A 25480-nucleotide genomic window follows, 5' to 3' on the forward strand; every position below is an offset into this window, starting at 1 on the left:
ATTGGTTATTTCAGTTGATTGAGGCGGTCCAGACGGACGGTGATTTAGCCTACTGCTATTTAGGCTTTCAAGATGTGACCCCTTGATATTGAATCAACTGTCTTAATTTGAGCTAGAGAAAGAGAAAAAACACCCCCAGGCATCCTGAGGGGCACCGGCCAAATAACATTAAAAGCTAAAGGGAATCGATGGAAGAAGGCTATTGATTGGACCCCATCATGGATAACAGACTGGCTCCTCACAGCCCATTTAACACGGGGAGGCCTTTGTCAATCAGGGTTTCGGTGTTGAATGACAAGCATAATGACAAGATGGCTTGAAAGAGCGTGACAAAGGACTCTGCGGCCAAACGTAAAAGTATAATTGAGCCAACATCAAACAACTACTGGCTCGAGGAATATAGCTTCTTTCATCGTTGTAGTCCTCGGAGAGCAGACACAGGAGTCTAATTAGACATTCATCTGCTGTACCTGTCAACCCCCCAACACACACACACACACACACACACACACAGAGAGAGAGAGAGAGACGGCTACGTCCCTGCTATCTCCTCCACTACAATTTGAAGCTAACTTTTTTCTTACACGTCTGAAAGATTTGTCAGCGTCGTGTCAAGTAGTGGTGATGTGGCTGCAAGCGAGGCAGGTGGGAGGAGTTGGATGTACATCAGCATATGTTCCTACACCTGTCTGAGGGATACTGTTTGTAGTGAACTCACACTGAAATGTTGTGAGTGTTGGAGCAATTATTTACCAGCTACAGGTCAATCATTTCTTTTGCATTGTAATGAATTCCAGCATCCTTTTACGCAGAGAAACCTGTGTTTTTTTTTATTCTCTCTCTCTCCTGCTTGGGAGCTGTCTCCTGATAATGGCCTAATCCAGCCATGTTCATGTCATCATAGGAGAGGTAGATGTGCACCATTACGTCTTGCTGGCTCTGAAAGCTCAGGAAAATAAAAGAAAGAGGGGGGGGAAACACTGGGAGATAATTAGTCTATTATCAAGCTCCTTTTAACACTTTTACTGTGAGAGGAACACGCTGCCATGGCAAATAAAGAGGATGAATAATGAGAAGGTGATGGTGACAGATAGATGCACCACCATCATCCCCCCTCCTCCTCATCCTCACCCTGCTGTCCTCAAAACTTGAACGCGCTCAGACTGTAACCTCATCATGATGCACTTGCTCGCCCTCTTGCTTTCTCACTCACAGAAAAAAAAGAGAGAGAGAGACTGAGGAAGAAAAGCTCTCTGTGTTGGAGCAGGCGCTCATTCATCCAGCCGCTCTCGCTGCAGAGAGGAAGAGGAGGAGGAGGAGGAGGAGGAAGGGGGGAAATAACCGCTCACACGACACACAACATTTTGATCAAGCATTCAGGAGGATAAGCGGAAACTTTTACGGATCGCGCTGCGCGCTGACGGGATGGAGGACTCTACATTTTGCGCCCAGCCTCTGGAAATATCTCCGCGGTCACCCTCACAATGAACTCCTCGCCTGCGTTCGTGCCTCCGCTGCTGCAAGTTCCCACCGAGGAGCGGATGGAGGCACGGGTGAGGGAGGATCGGCTCCCGAAATAAAAATTTAAAAAAGTTGAGCGAGAGCAGAAATCAAGTTGAGACAAAAAAAAGAGGACTCATCACGATTTAATGAACCTGGCCATGGACACTGAACTGGAAAGGTTTCGTTCGGAAGAGTTCACTTATTGTTGAGAGCGCACCATTAGGTCCCCATTGTAGAATCAGGTGAGTGTCTTTTCAGCGTAATAACGCACTATTTAACTCTAAAAGCTGCGCGACGCACTACTTCTTCATCTCTAAAAATGTGTGAACCTGTCACCCTGACCTGGTCTGTCCTCCTTCCAGTCCGGAGAGAATGAGGTGTCGCTGGGTGAAGCATGAGTTACAGGAGGATCAGTCATAAGCGGCTGTCTCTGCTATGGGAGGGGGCGGCTCTCAGCATTTGGCTCTGCTGCTGCTGCTCCTGGACCTCCAGGGCCGCCGGTGGAGCCGACGCGGCCGCCGCCGGACAAGGCGACGGCGCCCCCGGCTCCCTGGGCTGGCTGCTGTCCGATAAAGGGCCCTTCCACCAGTCCCTGGAGTTCACGGAGGCTGCGGAGAGGTACCAGCAGGGCTACAACACCAGATACAAGATCTACAGGTGAGGCAGGCGTGTATTTATCTCTGCGTGTCTTTCAGGAGTTTCAGGTTGGAGTTGTGCGTGTGTTGCAGGTTTTTTCTTCATTTCACCTAGGATGATTTCACTGATGAGCACTTGAGCAGGAGAGGACCTAATCAGAGAAAGCAGCTGCTGCAGTGTTTGGATTGAAAACCGTGCGCACTCTCAGGATTGTCCTCACAGGTATCACACCTGCACTGAATTAGTTGCGAGCTGATGAGCAAATCTGAAGAACTACTGTGGCGATGCACAGTGCGCCCTGTGCTGGCAGAGGCTGAGGAGCATCAAACATTTATTCCTCTCTTTGCTTTTTGTTTTCGGGGTTTGACATTTGGTGCATTCTGTATTAGCAGTGACCCCTGCAGCAGGAGTTCAGACCCTAACAGTTGCCTCCTCTCAGTGTCCCTGCTGAGCTGCACTTTGCTGCTGCTGCCTCTGTCGACTCTGGTCAGTCATGGTCACACTTCATTTTTCTGGTCGCTAATGTAATAATGGTAAGTGGGCGGTAATCACCAAGTAACATAACTGAAGTTTCTTTGAAATGACTCTCCAGTTACCTTAAAGTATACTGAAAATGACCCCAACATGATTTAAAGATGATATTCTGCTATTTGTTAATAAACAGTTGATAAGTAGCTGGTCATTTCTTTAATGTATGTAATTCAGGTCATGCTATTTTAATTTCCAACTAGTTTCTGTCCAACTTCCCCTCAGCAGGCCACTACACTGACGTGAGTGAGCGCAGCATTATTTCCAACTAATGTCTGACCAACTTCTGCAGGCCACTAAATTGAATTTTTTTTTTTATTTAACCATTTACATTTTGACCATTTCTGTAATTTCAGCAGGTGAGTCCAACTTTGGAACCATTTCCTAAATGTCTTTTATTTTTATTAAACAGTTAGCCACCATCAATTATTAATACCCGACAAAGAAAACTTCGTAATCAAGAATCAAGTCGGGGAAGTTGAGGAAAATTGTTCCAAAGTTGAACTGACCGAAGAGAAATGAGTTAGAAATGAAGCTGCAAAAACTCACCTCAGTTTAGTGGCCTGCTGAGGGGAAGTTGGACAGAAACTAGCTGGAAATTAAAAATGGCATGATGAGCAGACGTTCAGCAGAGACCCGCTGGAAGTTTTATTTACTCACTGCTTATTGGAAAATAGCAGAATATCATTAATATTTGGGTCATTTTTTTCATTACATTTTGAGGTAATTATTGTGGTACCTGGGGGTTTCCAAGAAACATACTTGGTATTTACCACCATAAAATATCCGGACCTGTAAAATTAAGTATTACCATATTCATGCAATACACTGATATTCCTGCTTTGTTGCAACTGTGTTCAATATTGATTCATTCCAGTCAGCCAGTATTTGTGTTGCATGCAAGATGGGTCTGAGTTAGATATGGGCTCACTAATATTATGGTGCTGTCAGAAGTCAGTGTCTGATGATGTTTTGCTGCCGTAACCACGGTTGTAAGAGTGTATTTATTAAGCTTGAGATCTCCAAATCAGTTTTCATTATATTGAGCATTTGGGTGACCTATCAATGCTTCAGGCCCAAGACCATGTTTCTTTTCTGGTCGACATTGCCCAGAGTTTTGCAAAGTGGAAAGATATTTTATGGTGTGCATCTGTAGGTGTATGAATCAATAGGTCCATTATCTCCTCTCGGGGATCTTTTAGACTGTGGTGTTTATCTCTTTGTGACACCTGAATGTTTTTTTCAATGGACCTGCTGCATAAATGTCCCAATGGCCCCCCTGACGTGAAGCCTCTTCTTTTCCAAAGCTCCCTCCACAATCAGTGAAAATCATTGAAAGTGACAAAGGGTGCAGGCAGCTTGGACTGTCGAAAGGCGGCCACCATCTGTATTGGCTGGCTGACGTCTCGCCACTCGAGGGTCTTTTACCCTGAAGCAGTCGATCCTGCAACCTGTAAGCTGCCTGCTCACATTTCTCATCCGGAGGCGGTTTTAGGGATTAGGGATTTAAGGATTTTAAGGATGACTCCAAAATGAGACCCAACTGAGGTTAAAAAAAAAAAGACACACAAACAAATAAAAAGCTGGAGAGTCCATTCGAACCAGATTTCAGTCCATGTTCCTGTTTTAGCTTATTATTTAATTGCCTTTTATGAGAATATATCGGGGAAAAGAAAAAGTTGTGTCAGACATAATAAATATAAGTGTATTTCACACAGTCCCCATAGAGTTACATATGCTCCATATTTGTCTAAGTGTTCTTAAATAGCCTGCAGGCTTAAGCTGCTATTCTACTCTTCTGACCTCTGTAATAGCTGAAGCACCATCATGAGCATCATGTGGCTGTCAGTCATGCAGCAGAATGAGATTAAGCAGCTCCCCACATCTGCTCCTTTTGTAGTTTTGCCCTCTGAGCAGTCATTTCATCACTATTGATTGTTTACAGTACATACAGTACGTCTTCGTGTAACATATTCAAGTACGTTCCCGCAGCAAAAAACCCCTCTGTTTGCAATATGTGCATGTTGATGGAGTAGCTGTAGGCTAAACCCTGGGCAGGAACCACAACGCCCATCTGTCCACCAGAGACGGATCCTCTGCCTGTCCCCTCGTTATGATGATTGGCTGTAATGACACACTCCACACTGTCCCGGTTCCCCAATTATTTCACTGCCGATCATTTTTTCTCGTGGCAGTGATTTGATTGCCTGCAAGAAGGAGAGGGAGGTACACAGAGCAGCAGGCAGCACTGTGGGAGAGGTAGACATTAACTGGTGCTGTGGAGGGGGGAGGAAGGGAGGGGGGGAGGAACAGAGAGAGAGAGTAGCAGCCGTATCTCCCAGCTGGTTTGTGAATAGCTAGAGTTCAGCGAGATTTGTGTCCAAAGGGCACGAGATAACAAATGATGGCAGCTGATGATGTGCGGCTTTATTTTGGGTTCTACGTCTTTCTGTTGCTGTGGGAGTTACAGCATTGCACCGCAATAAGTTCTGTTTCACCCATGCAGGAGTTATTTAAAGCTGCGACGGGCTTGTTCACAACAGTAGGCCTGATAACAGAAGAGATTTCCAACCGGGGGGTACGTGGAAGTGTTGTTGAGTAGCTCAGCTAATGTAAAAAAGCAAGAAATTATCATTTATACTCACGTATCTGTCCTGAGGAGGAAAATAAACACATGAATGTACGACTAAAAATTGATGTGAGGCTGATTTTTAGTATATTAACTGTCCCAGATACCAAAAACCCTTCAGCTAACTGCACAGGACTTGTTTACAACAAAACTGAGAAGGTTTTAACACCTGAACACGACCAGTCTTATTTACATGGAGAAGTTCCTTTAAAAATGCAGTTGACATTTTAGGAAAAACAGCTGCTTATAGCTTACTTAAAGGTCCAGTCTGTAGGATTTATTTGGATCTATTTGCAGCAGTGGAATAAAATATACATCTTATTTTTTTCACTTTAAACTAAAAATTGTTGTTTTTGGTTTCTTAAAACTAGTGTTTTGTATCTATAGACGGAGCAGATCCTCTTCCACAGAGTCCGCCATGTTGCACAGCCATGTTTCTACAGTAGCCTGTAGCAATTTTCACGTTAAAGCTGCTGCTGTGGGGGAGGGGAAGACGAGGGGAGTTCAGTTGGTTGTGGGGAAGGGAAGATAATAAAATTTCATGTCACCATTATTCTGATAATCATTAAATGATGCTTCAAACTCTTAAAATTGCACTTAAAGGGGCACTATGTAGTTGTGAAGAAGAAATTAAAACTCAGAATTTTAATATTGACAATATTAATGAAGTAATAATACAAACTCACAAATATGTATTATTTTTTTAATAAACAAGCTGTTCTCGGAGGAAAATAAGGTCCCCAGAACACTGTTTGAAGCTAGAAAGATGGCAGGGTCCGCCACATATAAACAAAGTAAAGCAGTATGAAACTGTGTTGTCCTTTAAGGTCAGTTTGTTTATTTAATTAACATTCTTTTGTTTGCACTTCATCATCTTTTAACACCTCCAATTTTATTTTTTTTACGGGGGATACACCAGGCAAGTCAAGTCTTCAGGCATGTTGACAGGCTCAGGAATGACTGGAAAGATACGCTCTTGTCTTGTGGCAATACAAGATAAATCAGGAAATCAATGTAGGATGACGTAATTGAGCCAGACAGCTTTTCAAGTCACCCGTGTGAGGATATTTACAATTATCCCTCTTCATGATATAATCCTGATATTGTAAAATTCACCACAATCAACTTATCCTGAGCTTTTTTTTATCACAATTTGCATTCAAATCTTATATCCTCCCATCACCACCAAGTGCAACTAAATCCTGCACCCTGGATCTTTAAATAAATATCACAGAACTTTGTTTCTAAGCCCCATATTTTTCTTTCCAGGAAACTCAAAATGATTCTACAAGTTAGATTTTATTTCGGAACCTGAAGGTCTAAAAGCAATTTCAGAGCCTCTCTTCGCTGCCAGGAAGAAAAATAAAAACAAATAGGTTGCTTGAGAAAAGACAAATTTACAGACAGAGACTAACGGGGACATGACCTTAACAGTATCTACAGTCCGGGCTACAATTAAGAGAGCATCAAAACTAGTTACCAAGGAAACAAAGATTTAGACATGGATAAGGATCAGTGCTTATTATAATGTTGAACTTCTGCTTCAAGCACTAAAAATGGAACCAGACTCGCTGAAGAAAAAGACATCCAGCCTGATTATCGACAACTGCAGGATGAACGTATTATTGTAACAACATTTTTACATCCTGTCATGAAAAGTGTTAAATAAAATCCAGTTTGACATCAAATCTAGTGAAAGATACAACCAGGTAGTTAAAGCATAATGTTGGAGCTGCTCTGGGTCTACATCACAGTTTCATCATGTGTTAACGATGTGTGTGTGTGTGCGTGGTCACTGCCTCATTGTATGTGAAACACATTCACCCAAGCCTTTGCTTTCAATGCAGCTTGTTAAACAGCCGCCCGGGGCATTACACTCTACCTCAAGTGAGTGTGTGTGTGTGTGTGTGTGTGTGTGTGTGTGTGTGTGTGTGTGTGTGTGTGTGTGTGTGTGTGTGTGTGTGTGTGTGTGTGTGTGTTGCCGTGTTGCCGTGTTTCCAGGGAGTTCGGTCGATGGAAGGTCAACAGCCTGGCGGTGGAGAAGCGGGATGGTCTTGGTGGCAGCGGAGGCCTGGCTCTGCCCCTCGACCCCGACTTCATGCACACCATCCGCCAGCTGGGGAGGCGACCAACCCTCCAGACGATTACTGACAGTCTAATCAAGAAATATGGCACCCACCTCCTTCTCTCCGCCACTCTCGGAGGTACAGTGGAGTACGCAGAGCTTCAAAGCGAGCCTGATTCACACAGTTTCTAATGTGATTTTTTTTTTTCCTAGCACATGGGGCACCGATTTTACTGTCTGTTGCCTTTTAAACAACAAAGCATATAATAATTTTTCTGGATCAGTGTTTTTTGGCTCACAAATGAAATCAAATCGCTTCAGATCGCGTGTACTAAAAGAAAAAAAAACTGTGGGGACAGCAGTGAAAGATTTAATAAAGCCTGGCTCCCTAACACTATCACCTTTTATGCAAATGGCTTATTTTATCTTTTCTATCTTTAATAAATCATTATCACAAAGTATACTTAGTGAAGCTGTGGGTTTGAAAACACCAGCAGGAAGGAACTTCCCAAATGCAAATGTTGTTGATAACAGCTACTGCCAATGTACCTTGTGATCCAGGATTAATTTGATGTTTGGGTGCACTTTTGTCTTGTTCCCACAAATACAGCAACTGGCCCAAAACTGATGGTAAACATACGGTTTGGCTGTAATTATCACAGAAGTGAAGACAAAGCACTTCTTTATAGTTTCATTATTTCATACCAGTGTTCAAAAATCTGTCGAGCAGAAATCCATCACGACAAAGATACAATCGCCTCCCGTCAGTGGAAGCAGCAGAACACAGACATTTTTAATAAGAGGGACAACACCTGGGACAACTCTTAGTCTATTACTATTAAGAGTTGTTCAGAATTTGACTGATCAGCTCATGCTGTCGATGGTAAAGCTTGACAATGAGAAGTTGCACAACAACACTTTTAAAGGTGCACGATGTAGTTTGGGGAAAGAAACAAACTACAAACTAAATAAACAAACTCTCTTTGTTTTTATGACTGAATAAACAAACTGACCTTAAAGGACGACACAATTTCATACTGTTTTACTTTGTTCATATGTGGCCGACCCTGCCACCTTTTTAGCGTCAAACAGTGTTCTGGGACCTTATTTTCCTCTGAGAACAGCTTGTTTATTCAGTTATGGAAAAAATAAATATTTATAGTTATATAATATATAATATAGTTGTATTATTACCTCATTAATATTGTAAATAATAATTCTGGGTTTGAATTTCTTCTTCGAAACTACATAGTGCTCCTTTAAGTTGTGCATGGGAGACAGTCAAAGTTGTTAGATAAAAGTAATATAATTAAAAAGATTAAAAAAAATTTAAATAAATACATTTCTACAGAAATAAATGTGGAAATAAATGAAACTGCTTAAAGTGAGCCTTTTTAATTTAGTTATTTGTCTTTATTTATTTTTATTATTTGAATTTTCTAATTCTTTTACAGATTTGTTCTTTTTTTCATGGCACTCCTATGACTCAGTCAATCAGTGTCAAATCGTCTATTAGTTCAGAGAGATTTTCATGCCACTGATTACTGATCTGTCCCCGGGAAACAAACTACGCTTTGACTCAAAGTCAACCTGTAATGATGGACATGATTTTCCCCTAACCTTTGCCTCGCAGGTTTGTTGCCTAAACCCAAGCAAAACATCAGCTGCATGTAGCAGCTGCAGGTCAGAAAACATTCACATGAGTCAAATCTGTACTGTCACGTTTAATGGTTTGTAAAGGCACTGACAAGTGATGTCCTCCTGCCAATAGAGGCGATAGATCAGAAAGCACCCATGTGTCATTTTGGAAGGCAATATGATCATTTCGAATGGAGGACTAGTGTGCCTGTCATAACGGCATACCATCTGCCTAGTGCCAGTTTGCAAATAGGAATAAGCAGAAATAAAAGTTGCTCGAAGGCTTAAATATTTATTCTTCTGGTGGAAATGGAAGCTTTGGATGAGTGCGATCAATATGGCACTTCCCCAGGCAGGAGGCTTTCTTATTTAACTAAATCACATTTTAAGGGAGACATGAAAAAACAGACATCTTTGGCTGATTGGCTTATCAAGGTCTTCCCATTAGCAGGATTTAAAACGTTGATACAAATCTATATTAAAATGATATATGATATATCTTTTGATGACATGGCAAAAACGAAAACATTTTTTGTTGTTACCCTTTAATGTTAAGAAGAAGTTAAAAGATGTTAATTAAATATTACTTTAACATTCATTAATGATTCTTATTATTAAGTGTTACCTGTGTATATACTGTATATCCTTCTCAGTACAGCACAGGGGCTCAGTCACAGCTAAATGTAACCTCACATGGAGTGAAGCTCCCAAAGTGTTAGTGGTGAGGGACCAGTTTGGGAAACGGGCCTATGAGACACGTATTGACAAAATGGCCTTGACATGCTGCTAAAGTTAAGGGAGGATTTAATGCTGTTAATGTTTGCTAAAGAGCACCTCCTGTGAGCACGTTCCCTCCCCTCTGTCCACTGAAATCTGAGACTCTGGCTGTATTTCTCTGGTAACTCAGCCTTTATTCGAAATCATTTACGCTTATGAATGACCTGGTAGTTATGTAGGTCACAGTGTGGACAAGATGCTATTGCTTTTCCCTGCAAATGTAATAACCTGCAGCTGAATATAGCAATTCCACACAATTTCTCTGGGGCATACATTTAAAGTTATACTGAGAAATGTGGCAAAAGTCCCATATTGTAAGAGAAGCACTGGAGATGATGTAGTTTGAGAAAAATGTCTGCATGTTTTATTAGTCGTGTGATAATTGTAATTGTTGGAGTAATAATTGAGAAGCAGCACCTGAGATCTGTTTTGTTTGAAATGTAATTTCTGGCTAATATAATTAAGATAATTAAAATAATTAGGGAAACTTAACTGATGATCTTGAATAAGCTTTCTGTCTCTGAGGATTTTAATAGATGCAGAGACCTTGTCTGTGCCTTTTCCTCCAATCATCCAAACCATCAGTTCACCCCCAGCCCTTAATCACTGCTGCCCTTTTCTATCCGATCTGAGAGGATACTAATGAAAGGTGATTAGTGCTGCTCAGTCACAGCTAATGAAGCTCTCGTTCCTTCTTCCTGACTGTCACCAGGGGAGGAGTCTTTGACGATATTTGTGGACAAGAGGAAACTCAGCCAGGAGTCTTCGCCCTCGGGGGCCGAGGGCAGCCGGAGCAGCAACAGGAACTCGAACACCACGGGGACGGTGACCCTGGAGGCCCTCCATCAACTGGCTGCTTCCTACTTCACCGACAGGGAGAGCACCCTGCGCAGGCTGCACCACCTCCAGATCGCATCCACCGCCATACGGGTATGTGGAAGTCTGGAAAACAGTAAATACAACAGCAGAGTATTGGCAGATAAACACTGCATACAGATGTGGTGCCCACGGCTTGGTGTTGGCTTCAGTCAAAGTTACTAAATATGTATGAATGACTTGTTCAGTAACTTCCAGAGGGAGTGATATGATTTCAGTTTTAGTCAATAAATAAGTAAATACATTTACACATCTGTAGTTAGAATTGACGCAGTGTGATTTAATAAAGCATTATCTAAATGCTTGGTTAACTTTACCCAGTACCAATGAACTGGTCCTGTGTTTATTTAATTTTCATTTTATATATCTGTTTGGTTACTGGATCAAAACAGCCAACATGCTTACATATAAAGATATATATGACAAAGTGATCTTCCTCAAAAAACTATCGAAGAAACCATCGATCACATCAAAATTACACTGATAATTTTAAGTTGTTATAACTTTTTAGCTCGTACAACTTAAATTTAACAGTCTACTTTGCACTGTAAATTGTAAACATTGACTTTACCTTAAAAAATCGAGGGAACCAATTACCTGAAAACTACCAAGTAAAGTAGACCAATAAAATTAAATTCTACAAAGGAAAATGTTTTAAAGACCTAAAATTATTCGTCTACTTTACTTGACAATTCTGAGGTATCGGTTTCCTGACTTTTTTAGAGTAAAGTCAACTTTTAAAATCGGGGGCATTACAAGTTAAAGTCTTGCATTCCAGCTGTTACGACCAATAGGTAAAAGTTGTCGCAACAACATGTTTGCTGGAGTGATGGAGGGTTAGTGTAGAGTAGGGCAGCGTGAAGGAAGTCTTGAGAACTGGTCAACTCATGACTGAAGCCAGTTAAGGAGACTGAGAAGAATCATACTGAAACACTTATTGAAGCTTGATCGAGGACAATAGTCATAAAAATTAGAACACTGCGTCGTGACGGACCAATTCTGAAAGCCACTTCCTGAACGGGAAGTATTTAACCCTTGCCAGACCCATAAGACTTATTAGGTGTTCAAATAAGGTTACTCTTCACTCAGCTATACATATGTAAGGTTTGTTTGGGTATAAAAATCTAAACATGACACGATGTTTACCTGCTTTATCCTGTGTCACCCTGTGTGATCACTCTAAAAGGAGACAGTCTGTCTGTAAGATAGAGTCTGAGGCCGAGCACATTATATCTACTGGCCTTGGTTGCCCTGGAGACAAAGGCTGCATTATCAGGAACCACTGGCCTGACCAGTCATCCTTGGGAGAAGCAGAGGTGAACTAGCTCTGAAAGAGACTGGAACATTTTACCTTAGAGAAGAAAAATTCCTTCAAGAGGATATGACATTAAAATATAACATGGCAATATTTTTGGGCTATAAGGTGATACACAATTTTCATTTCGATATTTTGAGATCTTCTCAAACGCAGTTCATTAATGCGAGGACTGGGTGACGCAATCAAATACCAGGATTTTTTTGCCAAATTCCTTGATATCGATATTGCAACTATATTGTTGAGGACCCAAACGCAAGACACCAAGACAGACCAATTCAAAAACAAAAGGAAGAAGAAAAGAAATTCAAACTCAGAATATTAATATTTACAATATCAATGAGGTAATAAAACAAACTCAGAATTTTTTTTTTTTTTCCAGAAACAAAGTAAATATATAACAAAGTAAAACAGTATGAAATTGTGTTGTCCTTTAAGGTCAGTTTGTTTATTCAGTCTGGAAAACAAAGAGAGTTTGTTTATTTAGTTTGTTTAGGCATAAAAAAACTACACAGGGCACCTTTAAAGATGTAAAACTGAGGTCCAAAAATCAAAGGAAAGCAACAAAAAAGCAGACTGGGGTAAATCCCAAAAAACTAAACAGAAATATAAAAACTACACTCAGAACAAACCATAAAGGAACGGGCAGCAGAACCAGGAACAACGAAGACACGTGATGAGCACACAGAGGGAAAAAGCAGGCATAGGGAACCAATGTGAAAACACAGAAGTGACATGACGACTAAAAGACACAAACTGACAAAGAGGACTTAAATACAGTAGGGAGGAAGACAGGAAGTGCAAAACAGAACACGACATGAAGATGAGACCTACAAAATAAAACAGAACTAAATACCGAAAACCATGACAGGGATGACTTTAGGGACGTTCACAACATATTAACACAATGAGATTTCTGATAAATAATCATCAGTAATGTGGATATAATGACTAATGAAGTGGGTAAAGACAAGAAATAGAACAAGTAGAACAGAAAATTGCATCACTTTACTGTAATACAGCCTTTAAAACCAAAAAGGTTTTTTGGATATAAAACAATATCCAAAATCTAAGATGATATAAAGTCTCACACCACGATAATGATATAACATAGATAAATAGCCCAGCCCTGACACCAGGGTGTATCAGTACACTTCGACATCCCCGCTGAGTGTTATGGGAAGTTTTCTGTGTGTTGTTAAGTTACTCTTTAAAACAGTACTTATTATGTTATATTATCATATGGTAGAATCTAAATAATAGATAAAACATGACTTCTAGGGTGCCCTTCAAGTGGATAACACGTGGTGAAGTGCCCCCTATGGTACCCCTATAGTTCACTATAAATGTATCATGACTTTCTGAATTGCACTTAAGTTCAGTACCTGAGTAAGTCTACCACTGGCTGAGATTCCGTCACGACATGCAAGTTTAAATTCATGACACTTTGGTAGCTCATCTTGAAGATAACGTGCACTCACAAATCCTTTAAATCCAGCTCAGGGAATTTGTTTCCATAACTTATTTAATCAGGTGGAATTAGGAACAAATGCTTATTTACAGAATTGGCCTGACACTCGTGGATTCACCTGTCGTAGCTGCGGGGCTGCAGCGAGACTGTCAAATATCTCGCTCTCTCCTGTTTTCCTCTCTTCAGTGGGAAGTTTATTGCCAAAGAAAACTTATATGTGCAGAAGAAAGTGGAGGGATTTGATCTGTGTCAGACTTTTATAATAAGATGGTCAAACTCGTCTTTCCTAACCACCCGCTACAGACCAATTTACCGTCTGTTGAAGCAGCTGAAGACAATATTACAAGATACAAGCTTTCTTAGTCATCGCCTTCCCGCCGGGGAGCTTTAAAGAGGAACGTGAAGGAGCAGAACAGAGCAGCAGTCATGCATCCTGTACTATAAAACACCAATCATCCATTTTATCATCTGAAGTGGCTATTAGAGTGTATGCATTAATCAGCCCGAGGGGCAAACGTAGATGCTAAAGTGAGTAGCCACTGATGAAGACAAGTGCCCCCCCAAACTGAGAACGTGTTTCTATGGTTATGCATCAGCTTGATGGATTAGATATATCATTTCATTAATTTCCAGCCAGGCTGACTTCCATTTATTTGCCACTTTGCAGTGTGTGCGGAGTTCGAGCAGATTGAAGATCAGAGCGGGCGAGCAAGCGAGAGAGAGAGAGAGAGAGAGAGAGAGAGAGCAAGATGAATACTACATTTTGTGAGGGATGTAAAGCAGCACTTTCCATACATGGCCATTTATTCAAATCACATATGGTATTGAGGATCCAGGGAGCAATGGCTCAAAGCAAAGGCTTCTGAGCATCAACTTACTTTAACACACATTGAGTTATATGTTTTTGTGTTTCAGTGAGACCTAATTTCTAACTTAAACGTCACGATTAATTACTGTCAGGAATCATGTAAACAAGAAGTGAGTCGTTTTCAAGTTTTTCCATCAGAGAGAAGATGGTTTCTGCTCTCTGATCAGAGAAAAATTATTCCGTCTGAGCAGAATTGAAGACCTTTTCAATATTGCTTCACGGTGACTCATTGCATCCAAAATTCATTTGAGGCGAAAAATGTCTCTGATGAGGCTTTTTTATGTTCTTTCAACCTTCTTTTTGTGCAAATACACAAGTAGAATAAGTCAACACGTATGGGCCATGTCAAAGTGATACGACTGATGACTGCCTGACCAAACTAAGATTATATTCTGAGAGTTGGTGCAGCATCTAAACTCAAGACCCATCATCTCAACCGAGCTAACGCTCAGTTAAACATGAATAATGAAAACAAAAAACAATCATGACCCAAAACATTCACACGCTCGTGATTTCCTTGCAGGTGACGGAAACCAGAACTGGGCCCCTCGGATGCAGCAACTATGACAATCTGGACACAGTCAGCTCGGTGCTGGTTCACAGTCCAGAAAACAAGGTGCAGCTACAAGGTAAATGTAAGGTGTAGCAAAAAAGAAGACGCCAGGACAGGTTGATAACACCAAAGGGAAGGTTTAATATATCTGGAGAACATAACTGGCAAGCTGGAAAAACAGAAGAAGCAGGCAGAGGCAAACCCGAAAACTAAAGAAGTACAAAAATACAAAAACTAAACCAAATACAAACCAATGGAGCAGTGGGATGACGGTCAGGGACACAGAGGGAAGCACACAGACTACATAATACAGAGATAATCAGGAACAGGTGACACAAATGAAGGCAATCACAAAGGGGGGAAAAGACAAGGACGGAAAACAAAGCATGACACATGAGGGTGAAACCTACAAAATACAATCGGAGATGAAAAAGTGGGAGGCTGGCCAAACTTTCAGTGAAATATTATATTAGTTTTTGCATTAGTTATTAAAAGGATATCACATAGAATAGGTTAATGAGATAGTTCAGTACAGAGCAGGACAGTATAGTACATTAGTTTGATAAATGTTACTGTTTTTCTCATTTAACCTGAGCCTGAAGCTAATAAACGCCTCAAGACAAACTTTCTTTCATGTATTTGTTGTAGTCTGGAGTTGTTTCAAAGTGCAGCTTGAGGCTATCTTGGCTCAATTGTTGAGTGTGTCTACATGAACGGCATCAAGTAACATAATCACGATCCCGAAGGCATCCAGGAATTTGGAAATTAAGCAAATAAACCAAGCTTTGTCTAAAGGGAGGCCCACTGTCAGAGTTTGAAAACGCCTGTTGAAATCAAAATAGTCACATCGGCGTTATTATGGTTGTAATTTCTGCCGCATTTATCATAACAAGCTCATTCTTAATAAACACTGAGTGCTTTTGAGAAGGCTGACAAAGATTTGTGGGAATAGTTTGATATTTTGGAAAATAGTCACTTTCTTGCATACAGTTAGATGACCATGATTGTAAATTCCAGGTTACAGCCAGCAGCTCTAGCTTCGATTAGCATAAAGAGTGAAAACAGGAGGAAGTAAATTGGGGTTATGAGAAATATAACGCGTTAATTCATTGGCATTAGAGTTGGTGGTATGTTGATTTTCTTACCTTTGGGCAGAGCCAGAGGCACTTTGAAGCCCATTCTTTACTAGTGGAAATCTTTGGCAAACATTAATTGAACAGCAGCAAATGGAGCATTTCTTGGGGACTATTTTCAGCCATATTTATTTAATACATATTTGGTGCATTTGTGAATATTAACAGCAGCAGGATGGACTCAAGATAAATGTCATTGTGTGCTTAGGGTACTGACGTGCAACCCAGTGCAACAATGACGCATATTTATTTGTTTTAAATCATTTTGTGTAGCTCTGTGGCAGAGAGAAGAGGTATAGCAGGCTTGCGCTACGCTGACAATACTTGTTAGTGAGATCAATCAATATTTGTATTAATATGACTTATTTAATCATCCATTCGTACTCTTTTGTTTTTGTGAGTCGCATAATCATTCTCATTTCCCTATACAATCCTGTGTTAAGGATTAATGAATTGAATCTTGAATTTATTGTCGGCTTTGGTCTTTTCACGAGCATTTGGTGATAATAAGAACAATATAGAATATCAGTGAGCTGACCAATCAGAGCAGACTGGGTACTGGGAGGGGGGCCTTAAAGAGACAGGAGGTAAAACGGAGCGCTTCAGACAGAGGGGGAATACAGAGCTGCAGCACTCGACTGTACGAGAAAACGGATGTGTTTTTGAGCACTTAAGCATGTAAACCTATTCTAGTAGTAACTCAAAATAAAATTCTGAACCTGAAAATGAGCATAATATGTCTCCTTTAATATATTTGTAACACAGGTGTAATAACTTTTCACGTGACTCCAGCCCGTCTTTAGTAGTCTCTTTTTCTCCACAGGGCTGCAGGTCATCCTACCAGGCTACCTGCAGAGCCTGTTCATCCAGGCGGCTCTCAACTACATCGGCTGTAAATCTGAAGGCCAGTTTGTGTGCCAGAACAGCGACTGCTGGTGCGAGTGCAGCGCCGACTTCCCCCAGTGTAACTGTCCTCACTCTGACCTGGACACTCTGGAAAACAACCTACTGCGCATCAGAGACGCCTGGAGGCTCACCAACCAGGAGTTTGAGGAGTCCGGTGAGTCAAGAATTTTAATTCACTGTGAAGGGCTTTGAAAATGTCAGCATGAAAGGTGCTTTCAAATATCCACAAGTGGAACATTGGCTTTTTAGAATCTCTCCCCGAGTTTTGGAGTTCAGACAAGAGATTGTGTTTTTTTTACAATAAAGAAAAAAAATACACTTGGACATCAGATTGAACATAAAAAATAAAAAAGCTTGTTCACAATGTATTCTTGTCCATCAAACACCGCCAGCTTGCAGACACTGAATCAAGAGAGCTGTCAGTCATTGTGTCAAATCAAATGATGCTTCTGATGCTCTCTAGGTGCTGTGGCTGCAGTGTGTGAAAATACACGGACCTTTCTGAGGAGTCACATACAAATTTCTAATTAAAGGCATAGTTTGACATTTTAGATAATACACGTATTCACCTTCTTACCAAGATCACAATCTTTGTGTGTTCTACACAAGCCCACAGCATTTTGTTTTAACACAGGAAATTAAATATAACCTTTTTTTTTTCTTTTTTTGGTGAGCTTTAATAATGGATTTTGTTACATTTGGACAAAGCTGGGCTAGCTATATGCCCCTGTTTCCGCTCTTTATGCTAAGCTAAGCTAACCTGCTGCTAGCTTTATCTGTCTGTGCAGGTATGCGTGTGGTCTCATCTGACTCTTAGCAAGAAAAACAAATACTTTCCCAAAATGTCAGACTACTGGTGTCAGTAATTAAAGTAATGCCAACAGTTTGAAGCTCTCATAATGTTGTGGTTACAGAGAAATAATTTTAACATTCAAACATTAACTAACTAAAACAGGAGTTGACTAAACTTAAAAACCCAATTCATGATATATAATGCAAAATGCTTCATCTGCATAGATTTAATCCAAATAAAGATATAAACCAAAACAAATAAAATTTAAAAAGACGATGAAGAGGAACAACATAAGGACATGAAAACATAATGACGCAATGTAGAACTATTGTTTTTAGTGTATTGACTGCAATTAGTGCACACTGACCTCATAATGACTGGCTGGTGAATATAACTGTGCCATTAAGGAGCTCTAACATTGTTGGCTCGACAGTGACAGACAGGCCTGGTGTATGAGAGCACCCTGCTACATTCGAGGTTCCTATAGTGATTTCCCTCAGCTCTATGCACTTGGAAAAAAAGGCATCTACGCAAATAAATGAGCCAGCAATCACACAAAGCCTGGCTTGTGTCCAAGTACCCAGGAATGCATTATTACATCAATTTTGAGAAAGTGCTATAATTACCATAAAAACACCATACCATTGTGGAGAAGATTAGTAGACCGGACTGGCATTTACACAGCAATTTGTGCAGATATTTGCAGCAAATCTGATAGGAGTGTTTTTTGGTATAAATCACGAGGAAGATCCTGCTGTAGGGGAAAACAAAGCCAAGTTTACACTGCTATATTGTTACAGCAGCACTGTCGGATGTACTGATGCTGGAGGCATGAATACAGCGAATTGATTAAGACTAGAACAGAGTGAGAGCTGCACTGCTGTCATGTGTGCACCTATGTGCTGATGTAATGTACTTCTGAGATGTGACATGCAAATGTGTCACAGTTGAAAAAAAGTTTCCAGCTGCCTCAAAAAATGCCAAGGAACTTTTTTAAAACACGCCCTTTTCTGTCATCTCTGACGTGATTGATTACAGTTACCGTGGCAACCTCCGGCTGACATTCACATTGTTCGAGGCAGGAAGGAGGATTTTGCTTTCAGTGTCACTCATGTCTAATTAGAGACTAGTTGCTTTGAAGTCGTATTGTACTTTATTGCTGGCAACAGGTGCTGATTAACACACATCATTTCGCAGAAGCGAAATACATGAAAGTGTTCTCTGACATGATCAGGAGTCGCCCCTCCGAAGAAAATAGAAAAAACAAAACAAAAACAAAACATGCTTTCTTGGCTTGTCGTAGCTGATGTTTCTCCTCTTGAGCTGTTTGCTTTTCTGGGACAAACAATGGAGAGCTTTTCTGGATATTGTTACCCCACGGCTCATAACCGCAGAGTTTACTTATTCATGTTCGTTTTTTTTTTCCCTACCAGAGGAGTTCCAAAGCTTTGTGGGGAAACTGCCAACCCATTATGCTGTAAACACATCTGTCGTGGAACACTTGTGGAGGACCGATGGCAGCCTGCCCCCGCGCTACAGGCAGCTGGAGGCCAACAGCAACCAGCTTTTCACCAAAGCTCGCCGCACCGCTAACAAGCTCTTCAGCCTCAGCAAGAGGTGCCGGAAACAGCCTAAAATAGTCCTGCAGAGGCCGAGGTAAGAGGCAAGACGGGAACAAGAGGGAGCAATATTTATGCCGCTGCCTTTTTAACCCAAGGTGCTCCCCAAAACTTATAATTATGAAAATGATTTATGCGGCAGGCGCTGGGTGAGAGCATCGGAGCGAGACGGTACTTATTAGAAGGCACTTGAGGAAAGGTAGGGGTGGAGTGAGGCGAGAAGTGCTGACAGGAGCAGAGCTGCTTCTCGGTTACAGCGAGGGGAAAGACAAACTGGATCACGTTCGGCCCGACGGACACACTTCACACTTGTCTGCGGGTTTAAACTGCATCACAATCAATACAGCATCTTAAAAATCCCTCATATAATAATCCATTTATTTTAACTGACTCACACACAGGAGGATAAGCTGCTGTGGGCAGTAAGACATGACGACTTTGCTTCTGTCTGTTCCTGTATTTTTTTTTATTTTTTTTTTACTGTTACAGCTGCTGTTTCAGCAGCACTCCCACCTGGATACTTTATTTCAGCAGCCTATCAGAGACACGGCCATAACTTCACTCAGATTTATGCCTCTCTCATGAACACTCTATGTTGATAGCTATTTCTGGCAGGGAAATTAACTAAATGACACAATCCATCAGCTCACTAGTCAAATGCAGGCACTGCCTCCTCAGTCCGCAATCCAATTACACTTCTTTATCACACTCCTCCTGCTTGTAAAAAAAGAATTCAATAGTGGTTAAGGATCTGTTTTTTCCCCACTATCTATCTGTGAAACTGAAAATGTGTGTATTTTTTATTATTTATTTGCTTTTCATGTCATAATTGTATTTTAAAAACATTGCTGTCGTGCTGTATCTAGAGTATGTATGTGCATCTGTTTGTATGCGTGCATCATCGCCACCAATCTGCACCACGGAGAGGGAATTCAATAGATTAAAGTATTCATTTTGATCTGATTTTGCTTCTGTTACTCCAGCTGAGTCTGAGTTTGGCTGAAATTGTTTTTCGCCACACATCAAAATAACACATATTTTTTGTGAAGGGCAGGATAAATCTTCTCGAGCAAAACATTTCCTTCATTGCATAATCACGAAAAACATGAGAAAAGACTCAACATGACAAATATGAATTAGATTTCCGAGTGTACTATCTCTAAACCTGAACTCAGCTCTCATTTCTTCCTCAGGCCTCTGAGCTTCTGGTTGAGCTACGCCCTCTCCATTTTATACTGCAGCGAGAACAACCAGGTTGGCGTCTACAGCGACGAGAGCCGCAGCTGCTCCTGCCCCTACAACCATCCGCCTTGCCAGGGCCTCATTCCCTGCTCCGTGGGCGACGGTCCTCGCTGCGCTTCCTGCTCCACAGAGAACCGGACGCGATGCTCCAGCTGCAACCCTGGCTTCACCCTAACCCAGGGAGCCTGCCGTCCCGCTGTGCCCGACCCCACAGACCCTTACCTGGGCTTGGAGAGTGACCGAGACCTGCAGGATCTGGAGCTGCGCTTCCTGCTGCAGCGGCGCGACCCACGCATCGCCCTGCATGGTGTGTTCGTGAGCAATGACGTGCGTGTCAACACTTGGTTTGACCCGTCCTGGAGGAAAAGGATGCTTCTCACCCTCAAGAGCAACCGGGTGAAGTCCAACCGTGTCCATATGCTCCTTGGCCTCTCCCTCCAGTTTTGCCTCACCAGAAACAGCACTCTGGAGCCGGCGTTGTCTCTGTTTGTGAATCCGTTCGGGGGCAGCCACTCAGAGAGCTGGACCATGCCTATAGGTCAGCATGGATACCCTGACTGGGAGCGGACCAAGCTCGATATCCCCTTGGACTGCTATAACTGGACGTTGTCTCTCGGAAACAGATGGAAGAGCTTTTTTGAGACGGTTCATTTCTACCTGAGGAGTCGTATCAGGGACTCGCCAGTGACCGGTGGAAACAAGAACATGACCATGTACTACGAGCCACCGGAGGCTACAGAGCCGACTAACAACATCGGCTACATGAAAGTGAACAGCATGCAGCTGTTCGGATACAGCGTGCACTTTGACCCCGAGGCGATCCAGGACCTGATCCTGCAGATAGACTACCCGTACACTCAGGGATCACAGGACTCTGCCCTGCTGCAGCTGGTGGAGCTGCGCTACAGGGTTAACCGTCTCTCGCCTCCAGGGGCCCCGCACGTGGATCTGTTCGCCTGTCTGCTCCGCCACAGACTCAAACTGTCCAGCGCGGACGTGACCAGGATACTCACTGCCCTGCAAGCTTTCAGTGCCAGACAACCAAACTACGTCGAGTACGAGGCAAATAAACTGTGCAGCTAATGGCCACCGTTTGATGTTTTGTACTATTTACTTGCCACAGACAGGCCTGTTTCCTTTGTCAGCTGGATCCATTTGTGTCAAGTGTGTGGTATGTTGTTCAAGGCTTTGTTGTACATACACTATGTGCAATTAAATTTGATGTTTTTATCATTTCATTGAAGTTTTATGGATTAAAGCCCCTGAAAACTTGATTTCAAGTACTTCACTCTAATAGGAAAAAATCTCCCAAACTCTTCCAACCTTGGCAGAAAAATGTTTACTTTTGAGCCTATCGCTCACAAGAAGCCGGCTAAGAATTTGTCTGGGTCTTTTAACATTTCTGCCACGTTACATTTTAATCATTTTTGCACAAAACACTAGCCTGCATCAAAATGTCCTCACAGCCTTCCCAGTTATCTCACTGGAGAGTCATCGTGGTGTGTGCTGTGTTGTTTTAGCCCATCTGGAGCCACAGAACACAAGGTCTCCATTCTCCGTTGAGGGAACAGCCTTGGCACAGATTACTAAGTATATAGTGGGAGAAGGGAGGGTCAGAGCAGCCTTCCTCTGTTCCTCCGCCGTCCCCGTCCGCCATTCACAGTTACTGTGATAGATGAGCTGGGAGGCCGCGGAGACATGCCCAGCATCAAACAACAGTAAGCTAGGTATCAGTGACGAGGATAGTACTCTCACCCAGTGCTGGATCGAGTTGGACCCGCGCAAGAGTGACTCTGACCAAAAGGGAAATCAGCTCTAATCCGCCATGGGCTGTCGACAGTGGAGCCGCAGGCTAGGAGCATGGTGCAGCTTTTATTAGACTAGCATCTAAAGAGCTTGTAGGAAAGACGTAGCTTCATCGAGATTCACCAGACATGTTTCTCCTGAGATTAAAGCCAGACACAATCTGCCCTGATGCTATCGTTCACAATGAATGTGACGGGAGTAAAAAAATCTGTTTAATCAGTTTATGTGGCACAACAAAGATTGGCAAAGCTTGAAACTGTGCTGGAAGCATCGACTTTGTCACAGCGTTTAGCATCTTCCATAGGCCGCCTTTACTTTAAACATTGATTTTACAATGTTATTGACCGATTTTAAGACCCAGTTGCGTCTCAAGGCTGTAACACAAGGCTTTTTACTGAGCTATCAGACATCACAACACTCTATTGGCTAGCTCTATCATATCAGCTTAAAATCAGCCATTAAAATTCCCTTTTTACAATGTCATCTCCTTTTTCCTCATGCTCTTGTTCCAAAAAAATGTTACTTTTTAGCAGTTTATGCACTGGAAGTTGTTGCAGTAGTAATATTTAAAATCTACCAACCTGCACCATGTGTTTCACTGACTGCAGGGGAGAAGGTTGTGTGAGAGAGATACTGAATTGGATTAAGTCCCAGTAAAGGGTTAATGCCTGTGGTTGAAAAGTGAGCATCTGGTGTGTTTTTAAAAATCATTTTAACAAGCAAATATTCTGCATCTGGGTGTGAAAATGTGGTGCAGTGTTTATTGGCAGCCGTCCAGCTTACCTCTCGGGTGAGTCTGACAGAGAAAAGACAGAAAGAGTTTGTTGTTGTGAATAGTGTTGATGTGGAAAGCAGGTTTTGGTGTGAGGACACACCTTCTCCTCAAGATCAGTTCGAGAAAGTTTTTGGTTCATTCGATAAAGAAAGCACCGTCCGTGACTGAGTCTCTCTCAGAGGTTGATGGACTGAAAAAGTCTTTATTTTTCATTGATTTGAATAAAAATGGATGAGACATTTGCATATTCCAGCAGAAAGCAATTACATAGCAAAAGATTCTGAGTGCTCAAAGGAAACACAGGCCAAAAGAATCCGAAAAAATCTTTTGAGAGCTTCACTAAATCTCAAGGATTATATGTACAAAGAAAGAGTGTCACTACTGAGGATACAGAATAAACTTTATCACCATTAAAACAACAGCTCCACAGTTTGGAAAATGCATTTTTCTTGAGAGGAGTTAGGAGAGAACATTCACCGGTCTCATATCTGTACACTTAATATGAAACCACAGCTTGGTGTAGCACATAAGAACAAGCTAACTAAGCTAGCTAAGCAGGTAAACACATTTAATTTATTGTGTTAAATAGTGAGCTTTAGGTTTGTGCTGGAAGGGAGAAACGTGTTCAATTTGGACTGAGCCCGATTTGGTTTTTACCCAGCTGCTACGAGGCTTTATGATAAACTAAGCTAACTAGCTGCTAGCAGTAGCTTCAAATTTAGTGGTATTCATTTCCTTATCTAACGCTCAAAAGCTTATATTGGTCATTTTTTGTCACATTCCGTCACAAAGTCACATTCATAGTTGGAAATTGATGTAGCTTACATCATATGTTGGATGATTAGCTAAAAATGGAAATAGCCTCATTTAAAGTTCCCCTAAACACATGTATTAAACAACGACACAAGTCTCTAATGTGTTTCCGGCATGGTTTTCGGAAGGGAAAAAGTATAATTACTACATTAAAACCCTTAAAGCGGCTCCTTCTCCCTCATTAAAAAGTACAGATTATATGAATATACAAATATTTTTCATTTCACAACTTTACCTGCTGGTCGCAAGATGTTTCCTACTTCATTGTAAGGTCCATTCTCGGTGGGTGATGTCACAAATAATGCTCGTAGCCCCGCCTCTTCATATCAGATTTTTAACGAGCGCTGAGAAAATGCACACTTTCAGCAATGAATGTGAAAACAGCCTTCTAGTGTTAAACTCAGCACATACATCATTCTGCACAGTAAAGCTCAAACATTCAGCAACATATTTTTTAGTGGAGGGGGCTTTAATGACTTTTTATTGTGCTTGTTTGTAAGCTTCCCTTCTTTATTTTGGTCCAAAAGACCACTGAGGCCTGCTAGACTTTAATTTCTTTCTCCTTTTGTTGTAGATTATTCATTTGAGTTTCATTTTTTGGTTTAGGCAACCTGAATGACTTTTTAAACATTATATGCTGGGCTGGATGCCTGTGGGACCTCTTTGCCACTAGGGGGGCTGAGACAAAGAGGAAAAGAACATCAACTGCATTAACAACATTAAATGTTTAACATACCTTTTATAATACTTTAAAAATATTTTAAAAATCGTTAAATCATCTGTAAATCTAACTTTTCCATTTAACAATCTAAATACACATTAAATGAAATGCAAAGTGCATAAATTGAATATACAGTATAGTGCTATACCTGTACGGATACCAAAATATAAACAGATGAGCTACAATAAAGTGGCAGTTAAGTCTTTTTGTTACTTTATTTATTTCTATTTTATTAAAATATGCATGTAAGGGGGCCCAAAAAATACAGTCCATCTGGTGTAATCGATTGATTTCTTGAAAGCAAATGTGACAAATGTTCTTCTCACTGCATGAAAATTTGAAAATCTTCTTTTTTATGTCAGGAAAACACAAATAAGTAGACCCAGGGGACTGTTCCTGAAAAGAGCAGTGACCAGCCAACAAACTTACAAGGGTTTATTTTTATAGAACGATAAATAACGTGGCTTTGCTGTTCCAACTGAAGATAATGATGAAATCCTTAGGTTGAATCTGAATTTGATTGAAACAACACAGGATTTGCTCTGTTCATTGTCTTAATAATCGCTGTGTCATGGCCTGCATCTGGTGTTTACCGGTAGCATGCTGTTTATGCTCAGGCGAGCGCTATCTTGATTTTTTTTTATGGTCCTAGGAAGCAGGAAGCTCCACCGCACTGACTCGCACAGGCCCGGATCCCGTTAATGCATCCTGTCTGTTCGCCCTGCCTCTTCAGTTCATCGCACTGATGTTTTGATTTGGTTCTGCCTCGAGTTGCTTAGCTTACCCTAGGGGTAAGATTCTCTATTTGATACT

The 25480-nt window shown here is 41.4% G+C and overlaps 1 protein-coding gene across 3 annotated transcripts; it reads left to right on the forward strand.

Annotated features, from left to right (window-relative positions):
• Positions 1-1375: 1375 nt before the first annotated feature.
• On the forward strand, positions 1376-21826 carry LOC141016859 (BMP/retinoic acid-inducible neural-specific protein 3-like). Of its 3 annotated transcripts, XM_073491423.1 has the most exons (8): positions 1376-1745; positions 1866-2160; positions 7298-7500; positions 10489-10706; positions 14830-14935; positions 16816-17052; positions 19125-19347; positions 20504-21826. In XM_073491423.1, the coding sequence occupies exons 2-8, from the start codon at positions 1898-1900 to the stop codon at positions 21633-21635; spliced, it is 2382 nt and encodes a 793-aa protein (XP_073347524.1). In that variant the 5' UTR covers positions 1376-1745; positions 1866-1897; the 3' UTR covers positions 21636-21826. The 3 variants fall into 3 exon arrangements, with proteins under 3 accessions (XP_073347524.1, XP_073347526.1, XP_073347525.1); XM_073491425.1 differs by lacking the exons at positions 1376-1745; positions 1866-2160 and adding an exon at positions 2464-2672; XM_073491424.1 differs by lacking the exons at positions 1376-1745; positions 1866-2160 and adding an exon at positions 2464-2625.
• Positions 21827-25480: the final 3654 nt, after the last annotated feature.

Source organism: Pagrus major, chromosome 21, assembly GCF_040436345.1.
Source record: "Pagrus major chromosome 21, Pma_NU_1.0".
Classification (NCBI taxonomy): domain Eukaryota; kingdom Metazoa; phylum Chordata; class Actinopteri; order Spariformes; family Sparidae; genus Pagrus; species Pagrus major.